This window comes from Desmodus rotundus, chromosome 10, assembly GCF_022682495.2.
Source record: "Desmodus rotundus isolate HL8 chromosome 10, HLdesRot8A.1, whole genome shotgun sequence".
Classification (NCBI taxonomy): domain Eukaryota; kingdom Metazoa; phylum Chordata; class Mammalia; order Chiroptera; family Phyllostomidae; genus Desmodus; species Desmodus rotundus.
Window position 1 is genome coordinate 6,318,015 of NC_071396.1, and position 18,986 is coordinate 6,337,000.

The 18,986-nt window shown below is 42.3% G+C and overlaps 1 protein-coding gene across 1 annotated transcript in view; it reads right to left on the bottom strand.

The window, feature by feature from the left end:
- The window catches only part of USH2A (usherin), a 499,855-nt gene that overhangs the window by 149,563 nt on the left and 331,306 nt on the right, over positions 1-18,986 (bottom strand). The window contains exons 42-44 of the mRNA XM_053912470.1: positions 16,311-16,645; positions 15,309-15,431; positions 4,551-4,714 (exon numbers count right to left, since the gene is read on the bottom strand). Coding sequence (XP_053768445.1) covers positions 4,551-4,714; positions 15,309-15,431; positions 16,311-16,645 — 622 coding nt within the window. The remainder of the gene's footprint in view (positions 1-4,550; positions 4,715-15,308; positions 15,432-16,310; positions 16,646-18,986) is intronic.

Sequence of the window (18,986 nt, forward strand, 5' to 3'; positions counted from 1 at the left end):
TAGGTCCTCAGATTAGAGTCCAGTCTCCCAAGGCCCACAGTGCAGAGCTCTGTGTTGTCACTGCGTAGTTCTTGGACGATTTGTGCATATCACACCTACGTGCAAAAGCATGTCCTATTTTTTAAATTAGAAATGGCTTCTTGATTTTTTTCATCTTTTGTAAAACTGCTGTTGAAAGCACTGCGAACATTTTAGAGCCAGAATACTTCACACCAGTACTAAACGATGACTAAGTGCTAAATATATTATTTCATTTAACCCTCATCACAACTTTTTGAGGTGGCTATCATTATTATCCCTGTACTTAGGAAGCTAGGCTTTAGTGAGGTTGAGTGGCTTGTTATAGGTTGCAAGGCGAGAAAATCCTGGAGCTGGGATTCAAGCTTAAGTGTTCCTGATCCCAAAGCCAATGATTTAAACCATTCCTTCACATGGCTTCGTCAAGTTTTGTCATTTTTCTAGTTAGGAGACCTTGAAATAGTAAGAACAGAAAGAATCACCAGCAGGAGAGTTGGACCTCGAAAGACCTTTGAAGGAAAGTCTTTATTTAGGAGATGAGGGGAAGGAGTGGTCACCGAGATAGGAGGGGTCATTTGTAGTGACCAGTGCTACAGAGACACAGACCAGGAGGGTCCAGAGAACAGAGCCTTGGGGTGGGCCACTGGGTGATAACAACTCCACGAGGGACAGGTCAGCGGAGTATAAAGGAAGGAGGTGAGGTTATAGCAGGTACACAAGTGACCAGAAGGGAAGCCAGTGGAAACGGCCAACATGGTCTACTGGCCTTGATAAGTCAAGTACAGGAAGAGGAGCAGAGGGACAAGGCGAGCCAACCATGCAGGATGCTTTGCAGAAGCATTTATTCCAGATTTGCAATTATTTAGATGCATCGTCCCCTGAACAAGATCAATTCAGACAAACTCAGAAATTCCTCTGGTAAAAAATCCAGTCGTTTCTGATTGAGAAATCCAGGTGAGGCCGAGGCTTCTGTGCAACTTTAAACTTATCCTTTTAGGGCAGGGGTGTCAAACTCATTCTCACCGGGGGCTACTTCAGCCTCTTGGTTGCCTTCAAAGGGCCGAATGTAACTTTAGGACTGTATAAATGTAACTGCCCCTTAACAGTTAAGCGGGAGCTGGGCACTGCCGCCGGGTAGAAACAAGGTGCCAGGCTGGATAAAACAAGGTGGAGGGCTGGATTCAGACCACAGGGCTGTGTTCACCACCCTTGTTTAGGGTGACAACTTCATACTTTGTGACTCTCTCGAAAGCTCGCTGAGATATTATAATGCAAGAGTTATGTCATTAATCTTGGCATTTCCTGTGGCCGGCACATAAAGGTTCTAGACAAATGTTTGTGGAAGGAATGAGGAGAGGAAAGAGAGGGAGAATGGGAGAAGAGAGAGAGGAGGAGGGAAGGTGGCAGAGAGACAAACAGACCGGGAGGTTATGTGATACGGGCTGTGAACAGCTCCAGGATGAGCTCTTGCCCCTCAGGCCACATCTGGGTGACTTCCTGCAGCTTCTTTCTCAATAATACTTTCCTCTCACCATCTCCGATGTTTTCTTGCTCTTTTCTGGCGGTCACTGACCTTGTTAGTGAGGCAGCCCTGGAAGGGGACAGCCACAGCCACACCCTCATGGGCATTTGCTTATTTCGCTGTTCATTTTAGAATGAGCAGTCAAAATGGGAAGGATCCTATGAAGTCACTCTTGACAAAGTGCTAATATCCATTAAGGCTAAACGCACGGGAAACAGCCGAAAGTTGGATGCCCGAGCCCTCCGTCTGAGTCGGAGAAGAGCCACTCACTGTGATTTGGGGTAAGCTGCTAAGTACTCGTTTCTGTCTCATGGGGCTTTTCTGAGAATTGTACGACTAATTTAAGTGCAGGTGCTTTTGTACCTCTTCTTATAATAATGCGATACTTTTCACTCCTACAGTTGATCTGTGCGGTTTTTAGTTCAGGCTGACATGTCTTCCTTTATTAGATAAGGCAGGAGTAAGAGCCTGGCCTCGCTGCAGGGACCAGCGAGAGGGGGCGAATGTAGCCCATCTGAAAGGGCAGCCACCGCAAAGTGCCAGCTGATGTTTTCCCCGCAGTAATGTGGGAGTAGTTTTACCTGGTGATTTCCATTTGCAAATCGATGGAAAAAAGCTTCATTTTTACGTGAAACCTCCTGATTTTTAAAATGTTGTCAAAATATCATTTTGTCAAATACGGCAGAAGGAACGGTGGATAGAGAACAGGGGAAATCAAGGTCACCTACGTGCCAACGGTTAGCACCGTTTGCCCTACAATGAGCTGAAGAGATTCAGGGGTGAAGAAATTCAGGGATTTCACATGATGTCACCTAGTGATGCAGACATTTCAAAAAGGCGCTTGTAAAATGTTCAGTAACTTATTCCTTGTTTATCTGTGGTTGGCAAAAATCAGACGAAAATAGTTTGCTATCAAAATGGTGTGTATCTGGGAAGGGCAGTAGTTAAGAAATATGCTTTTAACAAATACATTACATGGTATTTTTGAAAGACAACTTTTAGTATGTAAGTATTCATAAGTTTGTTCAGATAACTTGAATCTATTGTTTTGTGCCATTTGGCATACTGGACAATGTACCCATTGGATCCTACAAATCGAGAAAACAATTACTAAATAGCAAGAACTAGGTGGCCCTTTCAGAGAGGGGTGACTAGTTAATTTACTTAGGATAGCAGGTTGCAGGAGGTAAGAAAATGATGATACAACAAGCTTTTGCACTGCTGACCTGCTTCTAAGACTTAACCTTTGTGCTCACAAATAGTTATCTGAAAAATTTCTAAGGTGTGAGTGGAAATAACAGCAGATCGCATTACCTACATCCCGAAGGTCGGAGGTTGGGATTACCACGGTAATGAAACTTCAGTGAGCTGCTTCAGATCTATTAGGTTTGTCAGTTTTTATAAGCACGCTTTCTTCAGGCATGCAATTATACCATAAAGGACGCATACCGGTGAAAATTCAGCAGTAGGGTTTGAACAGAAGCATTCAAATGTCAGCGGAGGGGGAGGGCATCTACCTTTAATGAAGAGGCTTTTAAGATGGATCAGGAGGTGAGGGCAAAGTAGAGAAGAAAAGGGAAGAGAGTGAAAATATATTATTACACTGTACATAAAATCCATCTCCAGATAAAAACTTTGTTTTTTCCAGAGGTGTCTCAGAGGATAATCACAAGCATCAATTAACTGGTATTCTTGTATTTAAATGGTGTAAGTGATCCCAACAGCAGTGACACCGATTATTTAGAAACCTGCAACCTTATGAAAACCCTAGGCACAGGTGGCAAACACAAGGCCCATGGGCTGAATCGGGCCCTCCACCTTCTTTTACCTGGCCTGGCACCTTGTTTCGACCCGGTGGCAGCACCGAGCTCCTTGCCCCTAGTTAAGGAGTAGCTACACTTACACAGTTCTAAAATTACATTCGGCCTTTTGAAGGCAACCTGGAGGATGATGTGGCCCCCGGTGACAATGAGTTTGACAGCCCTGCTAGAGTGATCGTCTTCTGTAGAAATGAGCAATTTAGTGGCAATGTGGATCAACGTAACCAGTACTAATTTTAATTTACAATTAACGTCACCTAATACTGGTTTTAATTCTGTCAATGTAACTTAACATCGGGGCAACTTCACTCAGATGCTCTAAAAGGAAACAGGAAGCATTTGCCTTCTTAGGCTGTAAAGAAACTCAAGACTGGATCAGGATCCCAGCCAGGAGTGTTTTACGTATTTTTATATAAATGTAGGTGATTACTCAAGTAGGTACAATTTTCTTACGTTAAATATACATTTTAATTTGGGCTTTCCAAGTCAGTATATCTCCATATCTGGTCATATTCTAGCAAATTTTGATTCCATTATTTGCCAGATCTGAAGTCATACTTATAAGAATTATTGAAATACCTATTTCTGTGATAGATTCAGCTCTGTGTTCTGTTTTGTTTTTTTCTGATGGTGGTAATGGATCACTATGAATTAACAGCTCAGCTGTTAAATGCTACTTTACCGACCAAGTGGATCTGAAATTTCAGTTATTGTAGTTTCTAAAGTTCCAGGGAAAGGTCCGATCCATCTGCAAACTCTCCTAATGCCTGTCAAGAGGTGTTCTGAAGGGGGCCAGAGTGCGCCCTTCGTCACAAAGGCACGTCCAGCTGGTGGCCAGCGTCCAGCGGGCACCCTGTCTTTAACCAGTGCTGACGATGACTCACGTGACTGTAATCCTAGTGAAACAGCTCTTGCTAATACGTGAAGAGTGACGAGACACGGGGCCGAGCTCTCTACAGGAAAGTGCACAAGTTGATACGTGGGCACTTCCATCACAACTGGCTGGGGTGGCAGAAATGCCATTCTCCACCCAGCAGGGACAGAGGAGGGAGAGAAGGCCCGAGAAGGATGGAGAAGGGGGAGACAGTCAGCCTCTGGAACACAGCACAGGACCTCAGCTTTTTTAACATGTTCGTTTTCAATTCGTTTTGGGACTACTAGGTAAATAAAGACACGAGAAGCTTCCTTACTTGGTTTATCCCATCGCACATCTATGGCCGTGTGGTTAAGGACAATTACGGAGACGTTGGCTCCTCTCTGAGGGACACCCGCTAACGTTGTCACTGTCACTTCGTGGCTTGGTGTGAAACCCACGCTGTTGTGGACAAAGACTTTATATGCATATGTTGTGAACCTAAAAGGTTTTTGCAAAAGACATTTATTAATTTCTCTTTTCCAAGAAACGTAACACACAATTTCCTTGTTCCTTACAATGCAGGATTCTCCCACCCTAACAAAACACACAACTTTCTTTTTCCCCTTATATGAAATACATTATTTTCTTTTGCTACACAAACAAACAAACAAAACATCATTTATGTAACTCCTGAGCCTTTACCAAGTGTCAGAAAAATATTTTATTTTTTTAAAAATAAGCAAAGACTGCTATTGAAAACCAGCGTGGTTTGTCATCTTCTCGTGCCTGCTGTTCTCAGAAGTAGAGAGGGTTACGGCTCCATTCGAGACACAATTACAATCTGGCAGCCTGCCAGCTTTCTATCTGAATTTGATCCTGGGAGTTGCATGCTCTTCTTTCGGGAAACTCATCCATTTTCAAATATCAGAATCTCTCATCACCATTTTCTGCCTGTACCTGCGCTCCTTTCCCCAAATCTCATTGGCAGATAGATAAACCCTTAAATTAAATTGTAACTGTGACCAAAGCCAACAACATCGCCCCGCTGAGAGTTTCGCTACAGCGAGCTGCATGTTGCCTTCGCGTGAAGATATTTACCCCAGTTAATACAGTGGGAACTGAACCTCCTTTCCAGGAGGAGGGAACCCGACGCGGTGGTGGGGACTTCCCAGGCCCTATGTTAAATCGATGAGAGAGTAAAGCCACCGGTTCCTCAACCCTTTCAGCTTTTCCGGGCAAAACACTAGCTAGCTTTCTTTGTTTGGTTCAAAAATGCCTGGGCAGGAAAATGCCACTTAGAGAAACATTTGGACAATCACTTAGACCAAGAAATTTGCTTGAGCTCACTGCACAACGCATGGCTGTGCCTGGGGGGCACTCAGGACGCAGGGCCAGTGCTGGCCTCCGATCATCATCCCCTGCTTTGGGTTTAGTAGATCACCAAAGCCACCTCACATCCGATGCAGGGCCCACGGAATTTGTCTCAGCGAGTCACAACTCATTAATCATGACAAGGGGAGGGTGCCGTCTGCAGGTGCTAAATAATTTACTGGAAGTTACGTCAGCATTCTCACAGCACCTGGCTCCCACCCATGTGGGAGTCTGCCTGCCTTCCCTTGTTTCTCATTCATGGCTGAGGGATACTTTGCAAGGCCCTGCCTCAGCTGCAGTTAAGGGTGCTCCTCTGTTATTGTAGCTACAGGTAAGAACTTATTGATTTCTCAGGACTTCACACCAGGAAGACAAACAATCCAATTTAAAAAATGGACAAAGGACCCAAATGGACACTTCTCCAAGGAGGACATACAGACGGTCCAGAGACATATGAAAGGATGCTCAGCATCACTAACCATCAGAAAGATGCATCTTAAAACCACAATGAGATAGCACTTCACACAGGTCAGAATGGCCATCATAAACAAATCAACAAACAACAAGGGCTGGCGAGGTGGGAGAGAAAAGGGAACCCTAGTGCACTGTTGGTGGGAATGCAGACTGGTGCAGCCACTGTGGAAAACAGTATGGAATTTCCTCAAAAAACTAAAAATAGAACTGCCCTTTGATCCAGTGACTCCACTGCTAGGATTATACCCTAAAAATCCTGAAGCACCAATTCAAAAGAAACTATGCACCCCAACGTTCATAGCAGCATTATTTACAATAGCCAAGTGCTAGAAGCAGCTTAAGTGCCCATCAGTAAATGAGTGGATCAAAAAACTGTGGTACATTTACACAATGGAATTCTATGCAGCAGAAAGGAGGAGCTCCTACACTTTGCGACAGCATGGATGGGACTGGAGAGCATTATGCTAAGTGAAATAAGCCAGGCGGTGAGGGACAAATACCATATGATCTCACTTATAAGAGGAACCTAATCAACAAAACAAACAAGCGAGCAAAATAGAACCAGAGACATGGAAATGAACAAACTGACAGTGACCAGAGAGGAGGGAGGAGGGGACAACAGGAAAAAGAGGGAGGTTGTCAAGGAACATGTGTAAAGGACTCATGGACATGGACAACATGTGGGAGGTGGGAGTGGGTAGGGGAGAGTGAAGGGGGAAAATGGGGACAACTGTAATTGAACAATAAAAAAAGTGAAAAAAATAGTGATTTCTTTAAAGCAATTTATCTATTTCCCCCAAATAAGTACTGGCATCAGACCTACGTCTCTCTGCCTGATCTCCCTTTGTGTCTTTCCTTCTTCTTTGTATGCTGTTGTGGGTTGAATCATTCCCCCTGCCACCAAAACAAAAAGATATGCTTAAGTCCCAACTCCTGGTACCTGCCGATGTGACCTTATTTGGAAATAAGGTCTTTGCAGATTCAATCAAGTCAAAATGAAGGCATGTTGGGTTTGTGAAAGCCTTAAATCCAATGGACTGACATCCTTATAACAGAAGAGACAGGAATTTTGACACAAAGGGAAACAACCAGGGAGAAGAAGGTCATGTGAAAAGGGCAGAAATCAGTTTTTCTGCCACAAGTCAAGAAGCAACCAGGTGATCAGCAGTAGGAAGAGGCAAGAAGCAGCTTTTCTTCAGAGTTTAGGAGGGGACATGGCCCAGACAACACCTTGATTCTGGACTTTCGGCCTCCAGAACTGTGGGAAACCATTTGTTTGAAGTCACTTGGTTTGTTTACAGTGCCCCTGTGAATAACACATATCCCGTGTAGCAAGTGCTAAACAGTCTACATGACCAGACAACAGAGGGGTAGTAATAATTGGCATTCACTCGGTTCTTACTATGTGCCAGGAAGTTTCTACATGTACCAATTCACTAGTTCCTCGCGATTGCCTGCTAAGATACTATGATAATCCCTATTTTGAAAATGAGGGGGAAAGGGCACAAAGAGTTAAATAATTCATCTCAGTCATGAAGGTGGTAGGTGGGGGGGTGCCGAATCAAACCTAGGCAGTCCGATCCCAGAGCCGGCTCCTTTTACTGTGACGCTATGCAGCCCCATAATAATGACGACTGTGTCGGTCACAGCAGCAGTGACAACCATTGGGATAACCTGATCCCTCCATACTTGGATGGTGTCATAGCCCTGGGGCTTGAACTTGAGTTATTTTTCTAGCCGAGGTGGGAGATTTTTGCTTACATAACCAAGCAGCCTCGCCAAATTTCCTTTGTAGCCACTAGTATGAATTTGAAGGGTGGTGAGTCAGGAGTAGGAGGATAGCAAGTCTGTGACAATTGAATGAACAAAGCTAATGGCTCACCTGGGAATTGAACCGGCGACCTTGGCTTCATAAGCTTGCTCCCCGAGTAAAATACTTTTAATTGTGTTTTACTCCATAACATGGCTGAAAAAGAAATGTAGCTAGAGTCTGGGTGCCTAAGCTAAAAAATGTGAATTTTTCTTCCACACGCCTGATATTATATATTAAGCAAACTTTATGGCTTTAAAATGAGGCCATTTTTGTAGCTCCTTTCTGTAAGTGGGATTAGTATCAGACGGCACTGAATTGGTGAACTGTAAATAAGTCCTGTAAGCCCTTAGCTCTTCCAATGATACCGTGAGCTGTTCCATCAGAACGTAGGAATGGTGAAATGCACAATTCATGGCTTCACAGCCATGAAGGACACACAGGCACATGTGACTGAAATGTCTGTTTTCAAAGTAGTATTCACATTGTAGAGGGAGAGAGGGCTTTCCAGCTGATCTGCTTCAAAGAACAAAACACCTGCCACATTTCACAGGTAAGAAACTGAGGCCCTGAGAAGTGAAGTGGCTTTTGCCTAAGGACACAGACTAGTTAAGACGACTAGGTGGGCCTCTGACTTCCTCATTTCTAATATTCCATCCTCTCCACTATTCAGGGTTTCATTGAACTGAGAAATCGTAAGCATTTTACTTGATACCAAGTACTTGCCCTTTGCATTTTCTTTAACTTTCTTGGTTAAGTTAAAATGTTAATAAAATATTGACTTCTCTTAAATAAAATACTTTAACACACTGTTCTCATTGTATCTGAAACCTGATCTTTATGTAAGTATGTATACCTATGACTGTGCATGTCAGCCCATACGTTACCACTTCATGTTAAAGAGGAATGCCTCAGCGTGCTCACAGGGCTTTTAAAATTCACTCTCGGTACACTGGATGTTTTAGGTGGGCTTAGATGTTGGTTACTGATATCAACTGGGACATTCCATTTAGTTAATAATAAAGTATTTTTAAAAGAAAAAGGCTAAATTGACTTTATATACTCATGCAAAAACTTATGGATATCAATTTCTTCTTGAAATACTAATTGTGTTCCCTAGGTGTGAACTGAAAAATGTACCATTTCAAACCCTGAAGGAAACAGTTTTGGAAATCTGCAGAGTGAATGAACACATCTTGAGTCTATGCTGTAACTAGTAAAGCCAGTTGTTGGAAGGTCAGCTCAGGAATACCGGGCTGTTGCAATAGTTCTTGTATAAGTGACTAGTGTGTTTGAGACCGTCCGCAAGGCCCTGCCTTTACCAACACCCAGGAAATGGTAAGCTTGGCTGTACTACAAACAGAACTGTGGTGTTTTTCCCTGTAAAAGATAACATATATTAAAATCTTATTTATGGAAGAATACTCATTTCAAGGTTCAGTTGTTATTACTCAAGTGAACTAGAAAACTAGGTTCTGTTTAGATGATGGAGTTTTTAATCTGTTTACTTATACTGAGGAGATAATTTTATAATGAATGAATGAATGGATGGATATTTCATAGTCACTAAAGCAAGTGGTCAGTCTCGTAACTTTCAGTTCATATATAATTTGGTAAATTAGTGACAAAAACACACTTGTCCAATAGAGAAATAATTCCTACCAAATTTCAGAAAGTTGTTTATTTTGTAAATTATATTGTTCTCTCATGTTTGAAACACCATCGCTTCTTAATTTTTTAATCATTCATTAATTTTTTCACTCATTTAAAAATTTTGTCTTGGACACTCTCAATGCTAGACACATTATCACATGGGCTAGGTATTGATGACCGGGGGCTCTGTCCAGTGAAGACATCTGTCCAGCGGGAAGCCCTGTTCCAGGGCAAAATGTGTGAAGGCTTATACCCTAAAAGGGTCTGAAGTGTGTTTTGGGGAACCAGTAATATTCATCCGTGCAGCCACAGAATGCCTCAGGTTATTTTCATCAGAATTAAAAATGTGTCAGCTTTACTGATGTCCTGACAGAATTCTTGTGGCAATATTGTCATCAGTATAAATCATGCTTCGGAAAAGGGAGGCTATTCAGTTTGCTTCCCGATGTTTGCACAACCCACGTGTGCAAGAGTACAACATCACACACTTGGGATGCCTGTGAGGACGCCGTGCAGCCTCCCATCCTTTGTGGGAACGGGTGAAGAAGCAAACAAGTAAACGTGCAACACTCTTTCCACTTGCTTAAGCCTGCAGTTACTTAATTTTCCATGGAAGGTTTCTACCTTTTCTTTACACAACTAAAAATGCCGCTGAAGAGTTTTGCCTTTGAAGTGGAAGAGTAATAATGCTCCTCACCCTGGAAAGTGTTTATGATCTAACTGTCTAGATTGTGAGTACCAGGTGCAGATGTCACATTGCTGAAGGTCTCTGTGTTTAGGCTGCTAGAAGATGTCACACCGACAATAATTTGACTGTACTTTCCATCTTTGTTCTACTGTGGCATCAGCAGTAGAAATAAAGTCACACAGAGAAGCTAGATTGTTTTTCTTGAAGAAAACGTTGGGAGAAAAAAAATCTCCTCTAACAAAAACACATCCTTGCCCATTTGGAGGCTTATTTTTCATGAGGTAAGGTTTCATACGACGACACTTAGGAGAGTGTGACGTCAATTTAGAGCCATAAAAAAAGATCCCCATGGAGAAGAGGACCGAGATGCCACTAATTTACTTTAAATGTGAAGTAGATACATTGTTGCTTATTCCGAAGTAAGCATGATGCTCAGAGATGGCACACCGATGCTGACGGAAGGTGGATTCCTAAACCCAACTTTTACTCATATTTTGATATTAAGGAAGAAACTCAGAGGGCTTACCTCATGCTGCTGGCCATGGGAGAAAGGCCTTCCTTCCTCTCACCCTTTGTATGTGCAAAGTCAAATACTTTACTTCAGAGCTGCAACTTAAATGCTCTTACAGTACAGGACATGTGTCAGAGAACTGACCTTGTGTTAGGAGGCCCAGCAGGAAATGTCAGCTGGGCACATTTAATCTCGTTATGAAGGAGGGAGGCCAACCAGATATTCTTTTGACTATTATTCCCCTAAAAACTATATCCTCTTTTAGGGTGTGAAACATTTCACTTAAGAAGGTTTAAAAAAAACCATTAGAACTGTTAGTAAGATTTAAGCTTAGATTCTATGGTATACTTAGTTTAAGTATTTAATTTTAAAGCAATCAAGTCCAATCATTCTTTGAAAGTAAGAGGAATATTTATTTATTAATTTTGAATACAGTTGACCCTTGAATGACATGGGTTTTAACTGTGAGGTTCTTTCTATGTGCAGAGTTGTCTCACCTTGTAAACAGATGATGTAAACTTACGGTATCAATGAACAGTACAGTACTGTAAACTCAACAGGATGAATAAACACAGTACAGTATTATACATGTATTTTCCGTTCTTTATGGTTTTCATAATAACATTTATCTGTAATTTATTATAAGAATACAGTATATAATACATGTAACATGCAAGATATATGTTAATTAATTTTATGTTGTTGGTGGGGTTTTTGGTCAACAATAGGCCATTAGTTAAGTTTTGGGAAAGTCAAAAGTTGTATGTGGACTTGTGACGACGCAGGGGGTCAGTGGTGCCCCTGGCCCCCACATTGTTCAAGAGTCAACTGTACTTTCATTTAAAGGTAATTCAGTTAGCAGATTCTTGAGCAGTCAAATGGAGCTTTCTTTTCAGACTGTCATTGCAAAAGAAATACTTTTAGGAATTTATGAATAATTGAAAGGGATAGAAATCAGAACACACCTCTCTTTGAAAACTTAATGGAAGCTAAGTTCTTATAATCTTCAATATTTTCCAAGATAGAAAGAAGAACCTGTTATTTCTTATACCCTATTCTTCCCTTGTCAAATCCGAGAACAGAAAGGAGGACATGCCCTCACTGTGTTCTCAGGGTTTTTATCTGGTCACTTCAGAACCAAGGCACCTGGAGGTGCTGAAGATCATCACCAGGACACTGAGGCTTAAACTGAAAGAAGTCACCACCCTCCTGTCAACCCTGACTCCCCACGGCAGATGACAACCGTGCAGTCACCAGATTTTCCAAGTGACGAAAATGTCAGGACACCCATTGCTATGGTTCCCCCAACAAGCATAACTTGGCCAGTTTGCACAGAATTATTAAGGCAGAAAAGTTAGAAACTGACAAGGGGTATACACCAATAGTGATACTGAGTTCGTGTGTACGCACACAGGGCAAAATTCAACCCAGAGGTGACTGGCTGCGTAAGTCAGAAAAAATTGCCCCTTACTTAAGATGGCATTAGAATGAAAGTCGTTTGTTTAACTTATCTGAATAATTAGTTCACTAGTCTACTTTGTACATGGAGCTATAAAGGAACAGAAAGAATGACTAGAATGCTTTGAATTTCAGAGTTTGTTAGTGTTTTTAGATTAAATGGGTGTGATTCTGTCTGTTACAAACATATAGCTAACAGAAATAGACTGCTCCACCGTGGATATTAACTTCAATTTATATGTATTCTCACAAATATATTCATACAGGGATGTCCAGGAATCTTAAGTTAATATGACTTCTTATGGCAAGAGAAGCGCCATTTTGAAAACTCATTCTGGAGGGAGCTATGGTAAAATCCGGTCAAGATGGGAAAAAACCGCCAAGTCCCCTTCCCATCTATGCAAGTTGGGAAGAAATTAAGGAATGTTGGAGTCTGGGGAGAATGGGAAACTGCATATTCCTCCTACAGGCACCTGAATTCCATCACTCACCCTCACCTCCACTCTCTAAAAGATAGCCAACCAAACCAACAAGTCAACAAGACAAATGCAAGGCAAAGGAAGGGGTTATTAAGGAGCTGCAGTGCAGACGCAAAGAAAAGTGACCCGAACAATTGGAGAGACGGCTACCCTGCCAGCACGGGGGTGAGCCATGGCCGTTGCTGGCAGTCAAGGTGGGGAACGACAGCACCCACCAAACCAGATCACTTCTTAATAGAAAAAGCACATAGCGCTCCCCAGTGGACTAATTTCCATGTTCTTCTCAGAAATGTCAGGGAACGCCCCTTGGACTGAAGGGGCCCCTAACTTTTCTGGACATACAAAGGGTACAGGGCTACAAAAAAACCTTCTCACAATATGAAGACTCCCACCATTTATTTCGAATACTAAAAAGAAGTGCATACTGTTTTTTTATCATCACAAGTTGGTTATGTGGGTTATAACAGTTACTTGGAAAACGATTGGCTAGTCCTCACAGGGGAAAAACAATCCCTTGGCATTTAGCATTATGAGGCTCATCAAAATACCACCTCAGCACACTGTGCGACATGTGCGCTTCCTTCCTAGAAGCAGCTGTCATCCGTATGTTGGTGGCAACCTGTGCTTCAATTTAATTTGTGGAGATTTAACTTTCTTTCTTTCTTTCTATCTTAGATTTGGGCTTTTCATTAAAAGTCCTTAGAGGCATCACTAAAAAATTCTATAGTAAATTTTTGGCCTTGGTACCAATCTTTAATAAGTTCTCACTTATATGAGGAAACAGCATTAGCTTTCTGAGACTTATTCTGTTTTTCTGCCACACACCTGATGGCTGAAAATCAGCTTCAGTAATGTTAACGAGTGGAGGTCTGCTCACTTTGGAGATGGCTATACTTAAGGCCCTTGGAGTTCACAGGTCATAGAAAGCTACTTGTCCACGTGAGTTCCTCAGGCAGCGTCAGTGGCTGCTGGTGACAGCAATTGACACGGATGTGTATGCATGTGTGTGCATGTGTGGTTTCTTCTTCTAGACGGTGAGCTCTCTGAGGGGAGGGCTCTGCTCCATTCACTGTCTGCTCTGCGTCACAGTCCCTCCCAGCATACGGTAAGCAAAAATAAAAATGGTTGAGTAAATGAATTTCTTCCACTGAAGTGATCATTATAAGTGGTGCCAGATTAAGTAACTAGAGAACTGAAAATCGTGGAGAACAGTCTAATAACCATGGTAACTTAGGCTGAACAAAAAGGAATGCTAATTGGCCATTACTGACTTACAAAAATGGCAGTTCCGCGCGGTTCACTCCATTGTTTCATTAGACTTACGGGCTGCCTCCCTCCAAGAACCTTACAACATCTGCCACGTTCTCCCACTGCACGCCTTTTCCGAGGAACAGGGAACTGAGGCTTTACCCATTCCCCAAAGATAGCAGCACTACAGTTACTATTCCTAAGGCACAGAGGAATTCAGTAGCCCACCCTTTACTGGGTTACGCCAGCCTTCCACTTCAACAACTATCCAAGGCCCACGTTGTGCCAGGCACTGCGCTAAGGACTGGGGATCTAGAAGTCACGACAATGGAGCTTTGGCTCCTGGTGCACCAGACGATCCAATGGGGTGTCCAGGCAGGTAGCCAGGCCAGGACGTTACAAGGACAGTAATAATAAGGGAGGCAGCATGCAATGAAAATACATTGAAGGGGCAGCTAGTTCAGACCAGGAAGAAAGAGAGCAGGGAAGCCCAATAGGAAACTTCTAGTCTAAGCTTGAAGGACAGCCAATCAGAAGCGGGGAGATGATGGTAACAACGGGAGCAGCTGGGTGAGCAAGGGGCGTGTGTTGGAGGTGCTGGAAGGAACGCTGATGTGGCTCCAACACAGGGGCCAGGAGAGGAAGGGCAGGAGACAAGGCCAGAGCTGTGAACAGTATTCAGAGTGGAGCTAGTCGGTGGTGAGTCTACAGAAATAACCTGATAGAACAGTTGTCCGAAAAGTTTTCATAAAATAATCCTGGTGGTGTTTTGAAACCTGATTACATGGCTTGGACTCATGAATGAGTAGAAGGCACTGAATCCCATTCAATCCCCTAAGAGAACTTAGTGACTTATCTAAGATCATAAAGCCAGTTCTCTAGCAGAGGATGAAACAGCACCCACATCTCTGAACTTGCCCATGCAATACACCTCTGACATCGCCTGTTTGCCTATTCCTTGATTTCTTTGAACTCTAGACAGAATTCTTTTGAGTGTCAATCAGGCTTGTTAACTACACAATTTTTGCAGACTGTAGGAATGACGTATAACAATAATTTTCTGTAAATAGCAAGCATTTGACAAGTACCCAGTTTTAATACATGTTCAGGATTTCCAAATTTCTCTAGTAAGTTTTCACAGCTTTCTAGAACTGTAACAGAGGCAGAAAGTTAAGATTCAAACATTTACAAGTTTGAGTTCCAGGGCTTATTTTAAGATGGCAAACATTGAAACACGCTGTTTCAGCGCGATGATTAACACCGCAGATAATAACGAAACACGTTTTCTTGCATAACTGATAACATGCGCACACGATGAAGACACTGTGCTACTTTGAACTATTCAACATGCCCCGAACTAAACGCCAGCATTTGTTTTTTAATAGTTTGTGTAATCTTACCTGCTAAGACCCTTATCTTCATAAAACCACTGAGTTCCTGAGTAAATATTGTGCCACAGATTTAAATCTTCTGGGGGATTTGATGCAAGTGGCTGCTGGATTTTACGTCTCAGAAGCTCATATCTAAAGCAAAAGATGAGCAGAAACATTGGGATTATCTCAACTGATGTTATTACCAAAATTCAGGCTGTTCTGTGGGATGAGTATGCGACGTGTAAATGGAAAGGAAACATATTAATTTATGATTACAACATTTTTCCAGGTTATTTTATCCTGACTCAAGTTTCCAATATTCAATTATTTTGAAACCATCACCTGCATTCACGTTTTTCTGCTATCAGGGAGAATGATAACATTTTAGATTTCTCGTGTGTCAGGCTTGCTAATAATACTTTAGTGTCAGGTCCACCCAAAGTAGAAATACAAAATGCTTATAAAGTTAATGATTTTCTAAGATTTCAACCATTAATACTGTATAAACAATGATAACATTATCAACTCCATAGTCTTGGCCAAGGATCAGGTGTGGGCTGTTATAAAGCCATTTCAGAATCATAATGCTTTCCTTTCTTATCTGTATCCCTGACCATGTTCTTTAGAAGTTTGCAGATAATGAAAAAAATTGACCAAGAATTATGTGTTAGCTTTGGTATTTTGAGACCTGCCTGTGCAAATGTATCATTTAGAACATACATCAAGTTTTCCTGACATATAATAAAAATGCACTTTGAAAACCAAGGGAAGGGTTATGTCAAGAATCGTTAGAGAATAGCATTGTTGTTTAGGGGTGTTAGTTCTTCACAAAGGTATGATAATTCTGCCGTGATGAACTTGTATGGGTTCCATATATGTCAAGATACACAATACGAAATTATATAAAATTTTGAGTGTGGGGCATTCAATAAGGAATTAATTCTATGTTCACATGTGAATAAAGGCCCCTTTCCTTCCTGGGGAGATAAGACCGCAGCAAAATCCAGAAGCAAAGTCACTTTTTCTTACCTTAAATTGGGTCCATTCGGCCTGGAGGGGGGCTGCCAGGAAATCCTGACATACGATTCACTGAGCGGGACTGCAGACAACGGGCGGACGTCCTGAGGCAGGCTGGGGTGGGTGGTGACGTGGGTGGGCAAACTCTCTGTGCACCCTCCCAGATACCCGCCACCCCCCGTGCAAGCCACGATGGTGACAGAGTAATTCGTGAAAGGAATCAGGGGAGCGACCACTCGACTTAAGGCCGAGGGAGTGACGTTGGTGACTGTGATGGGAGGGTCAGGCATACGGATCTCGTAGCTGAGTACGTCTCCGTTCTGGATGAGTGGAGGCTGCCAGGTCACCTGGAAGAATGGATAAACTCAGAGTCAGTGTGGCAACACGGGCACAGAGCAACGGCGGTTCGCAAGGCCTAGAATTTCGCTCAGTCTGGTTCTCAGTGAAGTGGCTTTCTAAATGCCTGCTGTTGCCGGAGACCGTAGTGAAGGGTTTGGGATCAATTAGCAGCACCCCAGGACCTAGACGCCACGCTGTTTGCTGGGCTTGGCGTTCAGTCTCGATACTTTCCAGGACTGTCAGACTAATACACACCTTCGTGACCCATCTCTGCTGCGGGGGATCTGAAGGACACAGAGCGCACACGCGGAGAAAATTCACACATCTGTGCACATCCGCGGGGCAGGCAGCAGCGGGAGTTGATAGTTTTCTTGTTCATAACTCAATTAAATGAAATATCAGAACTCCTTGCTTTGTGTCATTAGTGTGCACTCTAAAGGTATAATGACTTTTTTTTTGGGGGGGGGTGGCCATGGGGGCTCCTTATTTGCATTTTCTGAGGGTGTACAATTGAGTCCCTAAATCTCACTTGTGCATGTTGTGGAAAGTCCAGCATCAACACCACCTCCTACCCCAACGACAAGAGACACCGACAGGGCTTTTTCAGAGGCAAGAGAGGATGGTGATCTTTGGCTCATGGACTTGAGCATCGGCAGAAACAACAGTGTTTCATGATGAAGCGCCACATTACACGTCCCCTTTCTCTTCTGGGTAAACTCTGTAGGAGCACAGATGATACGTTTGTGCTCTTGGGCAACAAGGACCCTAGAACAAAGGGCACTGGCCATGAAAACATTCATTTATCTATATGCCATCCTGGCTCATCTCTCTTATTGTCGCTTTGCAATGTCCCTTCCATGTTAGAGTATATATTTCACCTCCCAAATAGAGGGTGAGCTTCTCGAGAGCAGGGCCTAAATTTTATACCCATTTGCTGCCAGGCCCAGAGACACGGAGTTCAGGAAGTAATTGGAATCATGGCTGATTAAAATACATTTTGCCTTAGCACACAGTTACTATACTTTGAAACTTTGAAAGACAAACTTTTACAAATGGACACATTAATATCTCCATTTGTAACGTCATATAAAATCAAACTCAAAAAAGAATAAAGAAATTAGAAGAGAGGGCTAACCAAAAAGTTCTATACTAAATCAAAGGGAAAAGATTTCCTCCAGAAGGAATCCCATTCGAGATTTTCATAGGGTATAGTTGCAAAGAGTGGTGATAAAATCGCCTCCCCCCAACCCAGTGTCAGTTGGGCGGCTGCTTGAAAACTGGCTTAATTAGTAACAATGGCCCAATAGAGGATTTGTTTGGATGGAAAAAAAGATCAAAGAAACCTAAAGCAAGCAAAGGCTGTAGAACAGACATAGGCTTCTATTTGTTTGGGGAGGGGGTGGTGCCATACTCTTTGTGGACTGGAAAAATGAGTCAAGTTCAAACTCAAGGGGCTTCTTGGTACTCACTTGTAACATAAATGAAAAACGAAAGGGTTATCACAGCTAAAGTCAACCTGACTGATATGTGGAATAACCACTTCTTTGCTTCTTGAACCAGAATATTCTGAGAGTTCAGTCAAGGTTTGGCACCACTTCAAAGAATTAAATTATTAAAAGTCCTTTGTATATTATGGGGAAATAATCTATTTTTCTATGGTAGGTGTTACAGATGTATTTTCTCAATGTGTTTTTTGAAGTTTAACTTTCTTTTGAGGTGTCTTATGTCTTGCAGAAAACAATCAAATTGTTTTCTAGCTAAATTAAACTATCTTTCCCTTTTAAAGCTGCTATATTTAAAAAAAATTATAAAGAGCCCTACTCCCAAACTTTAAATTACATAAAATTCTTTATATTCTTCTACACTTTCTATTTTTAACATTACAGTTTTAATTTACTGAAATTTAGTTATAATAGAATATGATAGGTCTATTTTTTTTCTTACAGATGGTCAGTTAGTCAGTATGACTTTTAAAGCAAGCCCTTCTTTCCCCATAAAATGTCACTTCTTCAATAAGTCAAGTTGCCACATGTACTTGTATCTTTATGTAAACTCTCCAGTCTGTTCCAATGGCCTTTTGTCCATTTTTATGCCACAAGCACTGTTGTGATTCAATGACTTTACAGGGAGTGCACAGGCCAAGGAGGAGGCTCCCTCCCTAAACTCTTCTTTCCAATTTTCTAGGATATATCTACCATCTGGTCTTCTTTTTAGAATTAAAATCATTTTATCCAGTGTGAAACAAAACCAAACAGAAACCTGGCTAGAGCTCTGGTTTGACTGGTGAAGGGCGTGCGTGTCGACTCTGGGAGGACTGACTGGTTACAGAAGCTGACACCGTGCAGAAAG